At 39.9% G+C, this 16241-nt stretch overlaps 1 protein-coding gene across 5 annotated transcripts in view; it reads left to right on the top strand.

Annotated features, from left to right (window-relative positions):
* Positions 1-15343, top strand: part of SERPINE2 (serpin family E member 2) — a 47289-nt gene extending 31946 nt beyond the window's left edge. For 2 of the 5 annotated variants that reach the window (XM_031596377.2, XM_031596376.2), the window contains 10 exons: positions 5277-5552; positions 6216-6236; positions 6690-6794; positions 7917-8144; positions 9195-9389; positions 11627-11825; positions 11970-12070; positions 13057-13143; positions 13715-13798; positions 14654-15343. In XM_031596377.2, coding sequence (XP_031452237.1) covers positions 5297-5552; positions 6216-6236; positions 6690-6794; positions 7917-8144; positions 9195-9389; positions 11627-11825; positions 11970-12070; positions 13057-13143; positions 13715-13798; positions 14654-14691 — 1314 coding nt within the window. In that variant the 5' untranslated portion in view covers positions 5277-5296 and the 3' untranslated portion in view covers positions 14692-15343. Of the gene's footprint in view, positions 1-5276; positions 5553-6215; positions 6237-6689; positions 6795-7916; positions 8145-9194; positions 9390-11626; positions 11826-11969; positions 12071-13056; positions 13144-13714; positions 13799-14653 lie in introns of those variants that run through there. The other 3 variants (XM_090147233.1, XM_090147234.1, XM_090147235.1) reach the window with 3 other exon arrangements.
* Positions 15344-16241: the final 898 nt, after the last annotated feature.

Genomic DNA, 16241 nt, shown 5'->3' with positions numbered 1-16241 from the left:
TAAGCCTTCTAGATGCTGAGTAATAAACATCTGTTTTGTGCTTTTTTTGTTACTTAACATGCGGAGACATTGTGGGTTTTATTTTTGTGTATATGTGGGAGGCTGTGGTGCTTTTTGCTTTTTTCTTTCCCCCCCTTAAAGCAGCTAGCACTGTAAAGAGTTTAAACAAGAGAGAGCCAAACTTCAGGAGGTATCAGAAAACCTGCAGGAAGACGGAATGTTTCTGGTTTGGCTTGTCTGTTGTGTGCTGTGAACGATGCTATTTCTGAACTTGCCTCCATTCAGGATGTGGGTCCTGCTGCTCTGAATCCAAAAGCATATCTAGGAGTGGCCAAGCAGCATATTAAGAGAGGACTCTCAAAGTTAAAGGCTTTGAGATAAAAGGCTTAAGCAGAAGAGGAGTTGCAAACACCTGTGAGGGGGAGAGGGAAAGCTTGAGTTTCCTAATATGCTGCCAAGTGTGCATCTCCTGAAAAACAAGACCTGGCATGTGACCTTCCCACTGCAATCACAGTGGTCTTGTTGCTTTGGAGAAACGATTCCTGTATGCTTAGCTAGCTCTTTAAAAGGCTGTTAATAAGTTTGGTTGAGTACTTATTCAGTCCTGCTGGAGAGAGTATGTTAAATGCAGCAAGAAGCTACTTTCTTTCTGCTCACATTGCAGCTGAAATGACTTTTAAAATTAGTAGTACAGATGGCACTGACAAGGAGACACCAACACCTCAGGTTTTGAGAAGCCCCCAGATGTTTGGTCCAGGAGTTTGAGCTATTTGGGGCTCAGTACAGTGAAATCTGTAGTGTTGAAAGACTGCTTTTTTGGGGCACTAATTTATCTTTAGCTGCACTTGCTGCTACTTTAATTTCAGCTCTTCACAGAAATGAAGTCCAGTGTCTAAACTTTATGCCTCTTTAAGAAACTGCAGAATCCAGCTTGCAGCTAAGAAAAGGAGCCTTATGGGTTATTTTATTGCTGATGAAGTGATGCCTCAAAATAAATGCTTTGAGATGTCATGTAGGATTCTAACATACAGTTGTACTTAGTGCTGTAGGTGCAGCACTGTGTGCACTGCAGTAGCACTAGCAGTCTATGTGCAGATGAGCAACAGCCCAGTGTGGGAAGATGGAGTCCTTCATAACCTAATTCCTGTAGGAGGATCTCCACACTCAGTGGCTTTTCGTGCTCAGGACTGACTATGCAACTTCTCTCAGCTCCACCAAATGCTTTTCTGTACTCACGTGAAACAGTCTATTAATGTGTCTTTGCATGAAGCATTCTGTGAGTGCAGGCTGGAAGCATTGTATTCTCTTTGCTAGCGTAAATCCTTCAGCCAAATCTTCAACTGTGTGTTATGTGGATGATCTAAATGGTCGAGCCTACTGAGAGTTGAGTGCATTACAGGCCAGAGACTCTGTTCCTTCAGGGACTGGTAGCCTGAAGACATCTCATCTGCACTGGTGGCTTGTCATTACTCTATGACAGATATGACACGCTGTGGTGTTCCTCTTCCTCCTTACTGATAGCTGTTTACCCAGCTGAACTGCTTGTCTGGAAATATGCAGTGCCTTAAAGTAGGCTTGGTGGTCTGATACAGGCAGTAACTCTGCGTTTAGCATGGCATACAGGACTCAGGGTTGTGCTCCTTGGTGAGGGAGGTGAAGCAACAGAGTTGCTGGTATTCGCATAATCACAGAATATCTCAAGTTGGAAGGGACCCATAAGGATCACTGAGTCCAACTGAAGTCCTTGTGTTTTACCACATGCCACAGACTACATATAGGACTAATCACACCCCCAGCTTGCATATACTCTCCCTCTCAGCACCACATGCCTTCTGTTAAAGCAGAAAAGCCACAAGGGACCTATGGCTCTGAAGACTTAGCACTCTAGTGTTGCTCATACGGATTGCAATGCAATCTCACTAATGCAGCAGCTTTCTCACTGTCGCATAGGACTGAGAATAGTTTCAAAAACCAAGGTCCCAAAAAACTTCTGCATCTTTTTTCCAAAGGCATCGTACTGTAGGAGATATCCCACGCCACCAAGAGAACCCATAAAACAAACACCAAAACCATCTTGTTATGGGCGAGACCTAAATTCTGATTTAGCTATTGCCAAGCTTTCTAGATTCGGTGATGAAAGCTTGTTGAAAGCTTGTAGATATTCTGTACAGCAGGTCAACTGTTTTCATCCTACACATCCTACACCCTCTCTGGCTTTTTCTCCTTGCACTGTGGTTAAGCTGATTCTTTCTTTCAGGATAAGTAAATGCATTTCTTGTTACCAAACTGCATAAAAGTTGAATATACTAAAATCCATGTGAGGAGCATTAATAACGTATGAATGCTGCTTTTGCTCTAAGATGAAATTAGCTCCTCCATGAGCTGGTTAAGTCACGCAATGGGCATAGCAGAGCCAAGAATCAACTGCTCTATAGGTAATACTGAAAAGTGTTTTAGTTTTTCCTGTGCTTGGAGTACTGCAGAATTTGGTTTCACTTATTTATTAGGTGTCTGCTAGAGACTGTGCTCTCAAATGGGGACTGACCTTCCCTAATGGCATAGCAGGAGGGAGAGATTAGGTGAGCCCAGTAGTGTCTGGGGAAGCCAGGTGCAGGAGGCCATGGCTTTTGCACTTGGCCACAGCTGCTGGATCTTATTTTTGCCTTGGAAGCAGTCATGTTATTCTGACAGGGCTTCACGTGCTCTCTGAGGAAAAATACATGGCTGCTGGTATCTGCCATTCCTGAATCTGGCCAAGGCTTTCACCAGTGAAATAAAAAAAAAAAAAAAATGGGACCACAATGTACTGTTAGCTTAAAGGCAGAGGAAGGACGTGTCTGACTTTAACCAGGCTTATGCAGATGCAGTACATAAATGACAATAAAACAGCTTAGTTTCATAGCTGTATCATTGTTCTTTGCCCCTGTAGCATGCTCTGCAGTGTAAGGTGTCAAGGGAAGGTATGCTCTATGAATCTCTAATAGATTTATCTGTTTTTTGCCAAGATAGTAGATAAGGATAAGTCTGATTAATACTGGGGTTAAGGATATTTGCTTAAAATACCATTTGGGTTCCTGGTAGGCAAAAGATGGTCAGCATGGCATGAAATCCTTAAAACCCAAACCTGCCTTTTCTGAGTTCTGAGTTAATGCTTCATGCAAGGCAACACTGTTTTAGTGTACCTGCTGCTTGGAGAGAGAGAAAACCAAATGGTGGTGACAGGTGGGTTGTAAGTATTAGTATCAAATAATTATGAAGAGTATTCCTTAACATGAGAAAAAGTACAAATTCCTTTTCCATGTCACGCTGCTGGCTCTGCCCATGGTGTCTGTCTGCTCCAGCAGTGAAAAAGTCAAGGACAGGCCTAGAAGGTGACTGGGCAGGCTGCTCTGGGGCCAGGTTGTACTTGGATTTTCTTCCTGTGCATCTTATCTGCTGCAGCTGCTCAAATCCAGGTTAGTTTTCAGAGTAAGTTGTGTATTGTCAGTCAGTGGCTGGCATGGGGGGCTCCTTTGGAAGGAACTGTACCTCTGTGACTCCCAAAGCGCTTGGGGGATAGAGGAGGATTAGAAGTTGATGGGACAGATCTAATTAGAGGGCAGGCTGTTAACCTGTCCTCCTTACTTTTTCTTAATTGACTTGAATTGGTCAGACTGGCTTCACTGGTGGCAGTGATACCATCGCTGTTGGGCTGTGGGAGAGACATGGCTCAGCTTCTGTTCGGTCAGCATTTGAGTTACTGTGTGCTGTAGGAGCAAGTTTGAGTAAGTGGATTGCCTCCCCTGAAGCGGTGCAGAAGAAAGTGGAAATGCTGTATTTGCTGCTTTCAACCCTTTTAGCACAGTGAAAGTACATGCTATTAAAAGATGATTAAGTGAATCTATAGAAACACCAGCTGGTTTTCTGGTAACCAGGCACTCCGGTGTGGCGTGAGCTTGCAGCGTAGGTAGGCTGCCATGGCAGAGCTCCCTGCTGCATTGCGCCCTGCTCGAGAGTGGGAGGCAGGCTGTGGAAACCGTGCAGTGCTCTCAGCTGGGTAATGAGCTGCTGCTGGCCTCCTGCTCTGGGGTGGCTTAAGCCAGAAGAAAAAGTGTGGTGATTATCAGAAGGCTCAAGGGGAGGAGAGGCCTATTTTTAGCTTTTGCAAGTGGTATGCAAATGATATTTGAGTCAGTTGTATATACTTTCTGCAGCTTTTTTAGCCCTCATTGAGCTGGGTTGCCCCTTGGCTTGTCGATGCATCTGGAAGACTAGCATCTCAGCATGCTCAATTGCTGCTGGCTCACTTGCTGGCCTGAAAATGGACACCCACGTGCTTAACTTCATGCTGCAACTGAACTTCTCAAAGATTAGTGAGAGCCTGATTTCGTGGAAAAGATTACTGCATGACTATTGCTTTAAGTAATATTTTTTTTACCTTAACTAAATGGGATTGAATACATATCCATGAAGAGGAAATCAAACCTAGTAGGTAAACATTACCTAGTATGTTTAGGATTTGGGCTTGGTTCTCTAATCAGATGCTGAGAGGTCCTGAACAAATTGCTGCTGCTGCCTGTGCCTCAGTTTCTATGGCATTGTGGGAGTAACAGTGCTGTTTTGTTAGGTATTGAACTCTGAAGGTGAAGATGAGCCCCCTTTTTGAGTAGATCTTCTTTTTGCATTAGTAGCTGCTAAATTTTCATACATGAATAAATACAAGCTAAAATCCCAGCTTAACCCTGTGTTTTACAATCTGAGACTCTTCCTCCTATGTTACTCATCATGAAAAATGCCGATTATGCGGCTCACTTTTATTATTCTAGGCAGGTGCAAATTCCCACAACAGGTCTGTTTGCATATGTATATGTGCTTCTGTTCACTGCGGAAAATGATCTGTGAACTGTAGCAGTGCACTGGGTGAGAACCATAGCACTGCACTTAGCAGCAATTTGTCCTGCAGGCCAGTTTGAACAGAATACTGAGCTTCCATTTGAAATATAAAGCTAACAGAATTTGAAGGAGAGGTAGTGGATGTTTCCCAGCCTGGTGGCTTTTGTCCTGTTATATAGTCACTAACATCTAGCTATTTTGTGGTTGTCTCTGCTTCTGGAGATCCCCACATCTAAAATGCAGGTGTGGGTGTGAGTCCTGCTGTTAGAAGTTTGTGAATGGTGCATGAAGCATGTGCAGAGCTTGCCAGTTAAAACTTGCCAAATAAATAAGCTGAAAAAAAAAAACCCCAAATGTATATTTTTGAAGGCTGACTTAATTTTTCTCGTCTTGTTCTCTTGCAGGTTATTTCCAACCAGAAATCATGAACTGGCATTTCTCACTTCTCTTTCTTCTTGGGACTTTAACATCTGTGTGTTCCCAGTTCAATTTTTATCCTCTGGAGGAGCTTAGCTCTGATGTTGGAATCCAAGTTTTCAATCAGATAGTGAAAGCTAAGCCTCAGGACAATGTAGTAGTTTCTCCTCATGGAATTGCATCAGTGCTGGGGGTGTTGCAGCTGGGTGCTGATGGCAAGACAAAGAAGCAGCTGACAACTATGATGAGATATAGTGTAAATGGTAAGTGATTCCTAAGGTTCTTTGGGTAGGATGGGTTTTTTGAGGGCTGTGGGTTTTTTGATGTTTGGTCAGAATCAATATGCTGTTTTGAGACTGCTTTCAAAGTCTGCTAGACTGCGTTGTAAACCAGTTAACTCAGTTCACTGAAGCAAAAAATGGACGTTTGTACTTAACTGACAATCTGAGTGTAGACATCTACATATACTTTAACTAACTAGCTTGTAAGTAGCTTTGCTGATGATTTCAAGGCCCTGGCTAGAATTATTCATCTCTGCAAACTGCTCTCCTAAAACTGCTCAGAGGCTGTACTGAACAGCCTTGAATATGTGACTCTTTAGATAAGAGGGCAGTAGGATATTTCTTTTTATATTAAAACCAGTGCAAAGTCTAATCATATAATTGATACTTTCACTCTGCTCTTCAGATTTGTTTCTGCTATCAGGATCCTTGAAACCACAGTTGTCTGAAACCTTCTTGAAACAGACATTTCTGCTTGTCTGTTCCTGACATTGCATGCACCTGTGTTTGTATTCCTCTGCCAATGCCTGCTCCTCTAGAGAGTGTAGGCTGAAAGTTCTTGCTGCTTTACTTTGCATGCTGAGTATTTGTGTATTTGCCAGCAAAAGTTAACATCTTAGTACCAGTATTCTGTCTTCCTTCCAGGAGCAGAAAACCCTCCAAGAGGTAAGTGCATTTTAAAATCTTGACTAATATCGTTGTGTAACATGTCTTCATTTGCTTTGCTGTTTTGGTTTGAAGCACAGCAAAATGACTTGTCAACTTAAGGTCTTACTGTTGTAGATTTCAAATCTCTTCCAGAGATAATCAATTCTGGGAGCATCTTAATGCTCAAATCATGAGTGCTCACAAAAATTTTGATACATTATATCAACTGGTTTTATTTGGCTTACATACTTCCTAATCCTCTCTGTGAGACACAGAGGTTCTCAAACTCCTCAGAAGGTAGCCTCTATCTTGCTATAGAGACTTGGTATGGAATGCTACCTGTCTGCACAGACCTCCTCTGCTTTTGTTCAAGATGCCTTACAGTTCTTTGGCAACTACAGCAACTGCGTTGGAAAGGTAACAGTTGGAAAGTATTTAATCTATCTTTAGCTGTCTTTTAATGCAATTTAGCAGCTGGAAGCAAGGAGGAGACCAGCCAGCTCTCCCCGGACCACCAGCAAGTGCTCCGTGGACCACCAGTGGTCCACAGAATACAGTTTGAGAACCTCTGTTATGGTATGTTCTCCAAAAGAATTTGCCCATAATATTGGAGAGTGAACATGTAGACCTTCATACAAACGGTAATGCTAAAGCATTCACGATGCTATAAACAGCAAAGCCATCTGAGGCTTTTTCTTATATGCAACTAAGAGAATAACTCAACTAATTTATTCCCTTTATAGCTCGTCTCTTAAGTTTGTCTACATAGGGAAATAGTCTGGAATTGTTCCTGCTAAATTGTATTGGGAAACAGGGAACTCGTTAATAACTGCTGTGAAAACAGCTACTCAAGTATCCTGTCCAATATAATGGTTGAACATTAAGCTTCTTGTCATGTATTATCTTTCCTGTGTAGACAAATGCTTATTCATAAGCTATAACAACATGGAGAACTGAGTGTGATGAACATAGCAGTTCTTCTGTGCTGCCATATGCATTCTCCTGTGTGCAGTGAAAGAGCCAGCAAGCACTCAATATGAGCTGCTTTCATATCCTAAAGACCTTGACTGTAGATAGTGGAGCTTATACTGCTTTTCTTTTTTCTTCTTTAAAGACCAGCTCATGTTGAGAGATTGACTTATGCTTGTAGCAAATTTAGTTTTCTTAAGGATTATGTCCTAGCCTAAGTATGGACTTGAACCTGATGTAGAAATCTTGATTTCCTTTGTTCTGTAGTAAATGGAGAGAGTGGATGGTGAGGCAACTTAAGCTCTGCACTCTGAGATTCAGGACAACCTGCAATTGTCAGCTATGAGCCTTGGACTCTTGTCACTGCTGTATAGCTTACAGGCTGTGGTTTTTTTGACAGCGTGACATGTTTTGACACAGCATCTTCTATAGAAATAATTCCGTAATAAGAATTGAACCCTACTATTGATCCTTAGTGTTGTCTAGAGCATCCTGTGCACGCTGCTAGACGGGGAATAGGCATCACAGTGAAAGTAACATTTCCTGGGAAATAGTAGCACTCTTCAGACAAGAGCTCAGAAATGTGTATTTTGGAAGCCTTCTCAGAATTGGTATTTTTCTACTCCAGCACCCTCATGTCTGACCTTTCATGTCATTAATAGTTGCATATAAAGTAATTGTTTGTTTGTCATCTTGTTCTAAATTAAACTTGCTGTTCTTTCCAACTAGGAGTTGGTAAAGCGTTAAAGAAGATAAACAGGCTCATAGTCTCAAAAAAGAATAAAGACATTGTTACAATTGCTAATGCAGTATTTGCAAAGAGTGGCTTTAAAATGGAAGTGCCTTTTGTTACAAGGAACAAAGAAGTGTTTCAGTGCAGTGTCAAGAGTGTGGACTTTGAGGACCCAAATACAGCCTGTGATTCCATCAACCAATGGGTGAAAAATGAAACAAGGGGTGAGTATTAGCCAGTATTTTCTGTGCATGAGTGGCATCAGACTTCTCAGATCTGATTGGGAACACTGGAGTAAAATGGAGAGGGAGAAAACTGCCTTGCAGTTGGAAACTATCTAGAAGCTGGTATGTGTGGTGTGTTTTAGTCTGTTCGCCAGTGATCAGTAGTCCCAGTGCCCTAGCAGGTGTACTTGTGTGATCTGTGTGTGTGCCTGTTCCCTCTGGGACTGAAAAGCTTCTGCTGTTAATCTTATTTAATCTGCAGGAAACCCAAGCAGTGTTCTCCTGAAGCTAAGTGTCCTCAGATATGAGGGGAAGAGGAAGGAAAAAAAGCTTGAAAGCAGCTTGATACATAAGACTTTAAAATAAAAAAAACTAAGACAGTTCAGCTTTTGCTCTTAGTACCCTAAATTTTTGCAAGATATGTCACTGTTATTAGGAGTAATGTTTAGAAGGTTCTTAATTAACACTGCCTTGGCAGAACTTCTCATGGTTCAAGTGTGCTGCTGTCCATTTGTCAAGTTCAGATGTACTGAAGGCAGAGATGGTGCTTTGCAACAGGGTCATAGTCTAGTTGATTACATGCTTGGTATCTCATGGAGTTAAAACTGAATGTGAGGAATATGTTGCTAATGATGTTGGATGTGCCATTTGTGAAACAAGACTGTCAGATTCTTTCTCTACCATGTCACCAGCTTTGCATAGCAATGTTACAAGCTGTGTGTGAAAGGGGGAAGTGCTTCAGTTAAAACTATTATTGCTATGTCCTCCTTAGGTTGAGTCTTAGATCTGATCACAAGCTGAAAAAGGTAAGGCCCATCAGTTCATTGGTTAGCTAGATATGTTGCTTGTTTTCTAGGTATCCCAAAGGATTACTTTTTTACCAAAAAAAAAAAAAAACCTGTTGATTGCATGGTTCTCAAATCTTAAACAGTGAGTAGCTGTCACATTGACAGACATTCAGAAGGTTTAAAGTAAGATGTGCTTAACTGTCTTTATCAAAATTGGCTAATGTTATAAAAACAAATACTTACCTTTCTTTTTTCTTTTTAGGTATGATTGATCAAGTTGTAGCTCCAGATGATATTGACAGTTTAACCAGACTGGTTCTAGTAAATGCTGTATATTTCAAGGGCTTATGGAAATCACGATTTCGACCTGAAAACACAAAGAAACGACCATTTCATGGAGCTGATGGGAAGATCTACCAAGTTCCCATGTTGTCCCAGTTATCAATCTTCCGCTGCGGTACGCTCAGTAACTCTCACTGAATATCCCAGAAGGGGTGGTAAAATTTTGCTCTTTTCTTTCAAACTGAGGAGTGTAATGATATACTTATTATGACTGATACTGGAGACTGTGTGGTTTTGAAAGCATCTTGTACTGGTAAGGTATGGGTGGTATAAGGTATAAGCTATGAAAGGTTGCTCTAGGTCAAGCACTCTAACAAAGTACTTGCCTTATCCTGCTTTTTTGAAAAGTGAAAAACATGAAGTACTGAAACTGAGGATGCTGCATGTTTCCTAAGCCTTGCAGGAAGAGTTTTTTAAGAGATGAGAATGAAGGAGGACTGCCAACAGAAACTTGAGGCTTATCTACTAGTGAGCTGTAAATAAAAGATTGGAGTAGAATTAGTCTGTGTCACAGTAATAAAGAAATGGAACTTTGTACAATCACCAGTTCTGAGGGAGCCAGAGGACCACATGTTCTTCAAATTCAAATTGAGTCACAGGACAATAGTTCAGTAGGTTTGGCCTGTATGAGAAGCTCAGAGCTGATGTATGTATCTTGATACAACTAACAGCGTACCTCAGAGCTTCAGCATGTAGGTACATGGGTATTGGTCAAAAATTAAGGCTCTGAAAGAACATTTTCCATTGCTTCTGATGTCTGGAACTTAATGTGCTGTGTATGCTTTCAGGAACAGGCTTGAGAATGTAACTGGCTATTAAGCAAAAGAGTAAACAGGGAAGACCTGCTGATAAGCTTTTAAATATCTAATTTTATGCTTAGCAATGTTCAGGTAATACTAATAGGTTTGTGTTAGAGTAAAAGGCTGTAACTTTGAAAACCACCTATGCATTGTAGTACATATAATTCTATTTTAGCTGCTTAAATGTGATTTGGGGGACGTGTGTGTACCAGAGTAGGCTCCCCACTTATTTATCTGTGGAGTTATGAACTCCCTTCAAACTAGAGGCAGTTTTTTAGCAAGACTATCTGAAAGGGTTTTTTCATTCATCTGTTGATGCTGGTTAAAGACTTAATTATGCAGATATAAACTTAGTTTAGAAATGCTATTAATCTAGAAAGGAACAAGAGGAGATCTGAGTTAAGGCTTCTCAAACTTCTTAAACAATTTGTGCATCTTTAAATTCCATCACTTGATTGTGAAGATGAAATCTCCTGTTTTGTACGTTTCAGTGGCAATGATGGTAGCATACGGCAGACTAGAAAAATAGTATTTGATGGCTGGTAAGGTTACCATTTCTCACCTTCTTGTGGAGACTTCTGCAACAATATTTTGATCCTTAGGTCATATTATGACAGTGGTTCTCAGACTAAAAGGAGACAAACTGCAAAGCTTAACACAATTACAGTGTAATAAATGTAATGCTACTAGCTTTCTAGTAATACAGACTTTGTCAAAGCATGTTCTTGCAAAAAGATTAAATCTCTAATGCAGATCTCAATTTTCAGTTTGGTCTGATAAGTGCAGACTTGCATGAAGAAAAAGGAAAGTTCTTACTGCTATCCTAAAACTTTCCCAGAAACTCTGTCTGTAGTTGGACTGATAAGTTTTGCCTGGAACATACTGTAAGATGTCACATGCCAAAAGTTCCACAGACCAAAGGGAAATTAGAGTGCTTCTCAAAGCCAGTCTTCCCAACACTTGCTGTAACTTGGAGGTGTTGTGTTCTCACTCATCCAATTGGCCTTCTCTGTTGCATCAAAGAGGCTGCGCTCCTCTACTTTGAAGGACTTAAAACTGCTTCCTAATGAGATTCTTATTAAGCAAGTAAATTCAGCTGACTACTTCAAACAGGACGTGGTTTAATTATTTGAAGAAAAAGGTTTGTCTGCCAGACCTCTTCAGTTTGGAAAGATGATCTGCTCCTTATTCTTTGCTTCTCAGTGCTCAATCAGCTCTGCTATAACTGAGATCTGAATTAGATTCCAGCTAATTTACAGACCTGATGATTTTTTTGCATAGCTGCTTTTAAGTCCAAGATGATAGGACTTGACTGGGAAACAATATGCAGATCAAATACAAATATTGTATGCTTCATATTATCCAAATTATACTTCTGTCAAGGTAGCATCTCTACCCATACCACTACTTGAAGCTAGAAGGCTGTGATGCTAGAATCAGTTTTTGAGATGTGGGAAAAAGTTTCCTAGTGGACTCCAATAGCAGCAGGTATCTGAAAATAAAACAGATTTAAGGCTGAGGGGAATTATGGCTCACCTCTGTTCTTTTTTAGGTACTACAAGTACTCCAAATGAGCTGTGGTATAACATAATCGAGTTGCCATACCATGGAGAAATGATAAGCATGCTGATTGCTTTGCCTACGGAGAACACAACACCACTCTCTGCTATCATTCCACACATCAGCACAAAGACAATAGGAAGCTGGATGACAACCATGGTGGCCAAAAGAGTGCAGGTTATTTTGCCCAAGTAGGTACTAGTGTCATCTGTTCCTCTGTCAGGGAGTGTTTTGGAGTCATTATGCATATACATCCTCTGACAGGAGAGGAACATGGTGCTTAAGGCAACTTTCTCACATAATACCCATGCATTCTTTTTGTTTCTTCTAATTAGATTTACAGCAGTAGCAGAAACAGACTTAAAGGACCCTCTGAAAGCACTTGGTATTACAGATATGTTTGATGAGTCAAAATCAAACTTTGCAAAAATAACAAGTAAGTTATTTTACTGAATTTTTAGTGGTCATTCAGTTTCTGGCACTGAATAAAGTGTTGTTTTACCAATGTAATTGTCTGTTTTGTCTTGGATAAATGTTACCATGACACTGGAGCAAAGCTCTGGCTTGCATCCAGCCAAGCATGGCTGCTTGCTTTTATTGAATACTGCAGTGTCTTTTTTCCTCTTGCCTTGCATTATAGCAATAAATCATGCTGGTCAGCTTAGCAAGTTAAGATTTTGTTATAATTTGGATGTCTTAAGCATTGTCTAAAATCCATGGCAGGACTTAAAACAATACTTTAGATCTTTACTGAAGATATAATGGCAATATTTTCTGTAAAGTATATTTAATAATTTGATTTTTCTTAAGCAGTAGGAAACAAATGGACTAAATATCGAGCTTAGTGGACTGGACCAAACCAGAACTAAATACTTCTTATCAGAAAATAGGATGTAGACATACGAGTCATGAGCTTGACAAAATATCACCTTGCCTCTCTTCTCCATATCCATCAAATTTTTCATAAGTTTCTACAGGAATGTTACAAAAAAAGCTTGCATTGTGCTTGCTTGCTTGATTTGGAGAACAGATTTCTGTTTCAGTGAAAATCAAGTGTCTTGCAAGTGCTTTCACCCACCCTGGCCCTCAACATTGAGATAAATGGGAGGGTGATTTAAATTCAGATAAAAAAATGATGGGGGGAAAAAATACCCACCACCAGCAAAACAAAACTGAACTTGCTCATCCTTACTAAAACTAAAAATGTAAGTGTGTACTTCAAACAATAAAAACAAAGCCTAGTAAATGGGGAAAAGTGAAGAGTAAATAGCTTTTATTTTGTTTGTGATTATAGACTTAATGATTGTATCCAATGTTCTTCACAGCAGAATCAGGATCTGAGCAGAATTATAGCAGCTTCTGATATTTGCCATGCTAGCTACAAGATTTTTTTGTTGTTGTTTTTTTAAACTTTTTTTTCAGGAACAGAAGGTCTACATGTATCTCATGTTTTGCAGAAGACAAAAATTGAAGTTAGTGAAGATGGAACCAAAGCTTCTGCAGCAACAAGTAAGAAACTATTACTGATAATGTGGCAGAGTCAGGAAAACTACATTAACAGACTGTATCACTAAAGTCAGCCTACTTCGATATCCTTGTAAGAAAGTACGTACGTCACATTAAATTACTTGATGGTTTTATGCAGCTTCTTCAGAACATCACTTGCTAATATTGATCAGAGCATCAGTGTCTTCTAGGAAGTATAAACAGGTTTACTTTTTTGTGGAAAAAAGTGTTTTTTCTGGAAAAGTATTTTCTAATAGCTCATGCTTTGACCACCAGTATAAAGTTCATTGCTATCTACATAGCAAAGAGTAAGCTGCTGTATCCTTTACATATGATGACAGGAGATGTCCTTCCACCTTTCTTTGGGCCTTGTTTTTGATTTTTGATTTTTTTTTTTTTTTGGTTCCTATGGGAATAAAATGTGACTTGTGCTTTAAAGATTCAAGTGGATTTTAGCCATTCATCTCTACCTGTGCAAAGTTCTAGCATACACCAGGAAGTTTCACTTTAATAGAGTACCTTCTGTGTTATAGTACTTTCTTTGCCTAACTTCAAACCTTGTCTTTTTTGCAAGCTGCAATTTTAATAGCCAGATCATCCCCTCCTTGGTTCATAGTAGACAGACCATTTGTATTCTTCATCCGGCACAATCCTACAGGTAAGCAGAACTTGTATGTACTTTATTTTGCATAAAAGCTGCAGCAGACAAAACTCCCAGCTAGGGGAAGTCTAGATTACTTGATAGTTGTTGTGGGGTGTGTGTGTGTGTGTGTGTCAGAGAGAGGGCAAGAGATAATTATTTTAAAATATACTCCCAGTGTTCTTTTAATATCTTTAACATTAGATTATTTTATTTGGAATACAACTCAGTACAGAGAACAAGTATTGGCTGTAAACTGGTGTGACAAGTTTATGGGTAAGAAAGAACACAATTTTTAATAGTCATAGCTCCCCTGAAGGGGGAAGGAAATAACTCTGTTTACTGATAATGGATTTAGTGAATAGGGGCCAAATTTTCTGATAGACTGTAAAATAGTGATAGGGCCAAGTATAACAATAGGGACTTCAGGAATCTGGAATGTAGTCTTGGCCTACCGTGAACTAATTTGAGTGTACGTAGTGGTCACAGTCTGCTACAGCATGGGTTGAGTCTTAAAGCAGAGTTGATACAACTATTGAGTTAGACACCTACTTCTTGCAGTGACATGTGCACAACAGATACGCTAGTTATGGGGGAACAAGATGCAGCTGCCAGCATGCAGGGAAGAATTAGGCTCCTGGCAGCAGTCCCCATCCCAGGGTTCTACAGACCATCAGAAGAACTGTGTCTCCAGAAATGTGAGCCAGCTACCTATCCAAACATACACTTCTCTGCTGTCTACTCAGAGCTTGGGGGAGACTAGACAAGACTGTAATGTGGCTCAACTGTGCTCTGAGGATTCCATGCTTTCATGGAAAAATTTCACTGTATTTGCAGACTGTGGTAACTCTTGTTTCTATTTTGTTCCATCAGGTACAATCTTGTTTATGGGACAAATAAACAAACCTTGAATGTGGAAGACTTTCTTCAAGAAGTAAACAGATTCATGTGACACACCCCTATTCTGTTAAATATTTTGTATGCTACTCTGACTTCACTCAAGAACTAGTGTTAACCACTGACTAGGTTTTGAAATGAGAGTCAACGTAGTTCTGGCTTTGTGGGGAAAAATACAGATTGAAAACTACAGTATGTCTTTGAAATGTCTAAAAGATTCTCTGAACTACTGAATGGTTACCCATGCTAACAAACTTTTGAGCTTTTTCTGTATCTACTAAGAATTTTATGTATGGCTTTTGTGAGAGGATTTTAACAAAGGATGTTAAACATTTCTATTAATGTTGGTTTCTTCTTGTGTGTGGAAAAGGTCTGACTTGTAGATCCCCTTATCAAGATTACTTCTGATTCTTGAGTATCTTGATACTTGGGTGTTCTTGGTAGAAATAGATTAAAAGTTCTAGCAGTTTTTATTTTATATAGTGCATGTATCACTGAGAGTTTTAAAACTAATGTGATGTTAGATACACATCGCGTTGTCCTGTCTTAATGTAATGTAAACTTGTCATTGCTAGATTGCTAGTATACACTTTCTATTGGATTTAAATTTTATATTTGTTTTTGTACAAAGGAAAAAAAAAATAAAACTGCATTATGAACAGTCAATGCTGTGAATTGTGGATGTGATGAAAGGCATTTGAGTCCAGATCCCACTGAAGCTGTTGTTTAAAACTTCCTTCTGAAATGAAAGCCAGATTGTTCTGTTCTGGTGGGTTTTCTTATGGCATATGCTTCACCCTTTCTACCTCTGTCATCCTGCTGTGAATTATACAGAGGTTCAGTGCCTGAAAAGTAAACTCCCTGTATTTACCACATCCAAGTTACTGTTGAAATTGTCACATGAGGACACCTCAGTGCTCCCTTTGAGTCTTTCCTCCTACTTATGATGTAGGTTATATGTGCACTTGCATGTCTTCAGTACTTGCATGGGTGCAAAACTCATAAAAACAGCAGTAAATGACTGGCCTACAACAACAGTCATAGATGGTTCTTTGCATGAGAGTATGCTGTGCTGCTGTTGCAGCAAACTAGGGATTTGGATGGAAAAGCTAATATCTGATGTAAGCTGTTTCTTCAAAGGGTACTTTCCCAGTAAGAGATAACTGTCTTACAGTTGTCTTGAGGGAGAAATCCCTGCAGTGTTTCACAGGCTCAGTACTGGTTTAAGGTGATTGCACATCTGCACAAACTGGAGGATGGAAGTGTTGATCCCTATTTGACAGGTGAGAATACAGGGTCAGGTGAACAAACTTTTAACAGAATGTACTCAGCTGTATTATGGGTTACCAGTGATAACATGAAAACCAGAATGAGATTTCATAATGTACTGCTGCATGTAAAACACAGGTACCAACTTCAGAGCAAGTGAGAGAGGAAGAAGCTCTGTAAGGAGAATGTCTGGTTCTAACTGCTGTTTTTTTGTTTTGTTTTTTTTTCCTGTTTGCAATAATCAAGTAAATAGTTCTGACTTATGTGTTTTGTTACTTTTTTTTAAATGGGATGT

The sequence above is a fragment of the Phasianus colchicus genome, chromosome 10 (genome assembly GCF_987193195.1).
Source record: "Phasianus colchicus chromosome 10, bPhaCol1.hap1.1, whole genome shotgun sequence".
Classification (NCBI taxonomy): domain Eukaryota; kingdom Metazoa; phylum Chordata; class Aves; order Galliformes; family Phasianidae; genus Phasianus; species Phasianus colchicus.
Note: the sequence above shows the minus strand (reverse complement) of the source record. Positions and strands in the feature narration are given on the sequence as shown.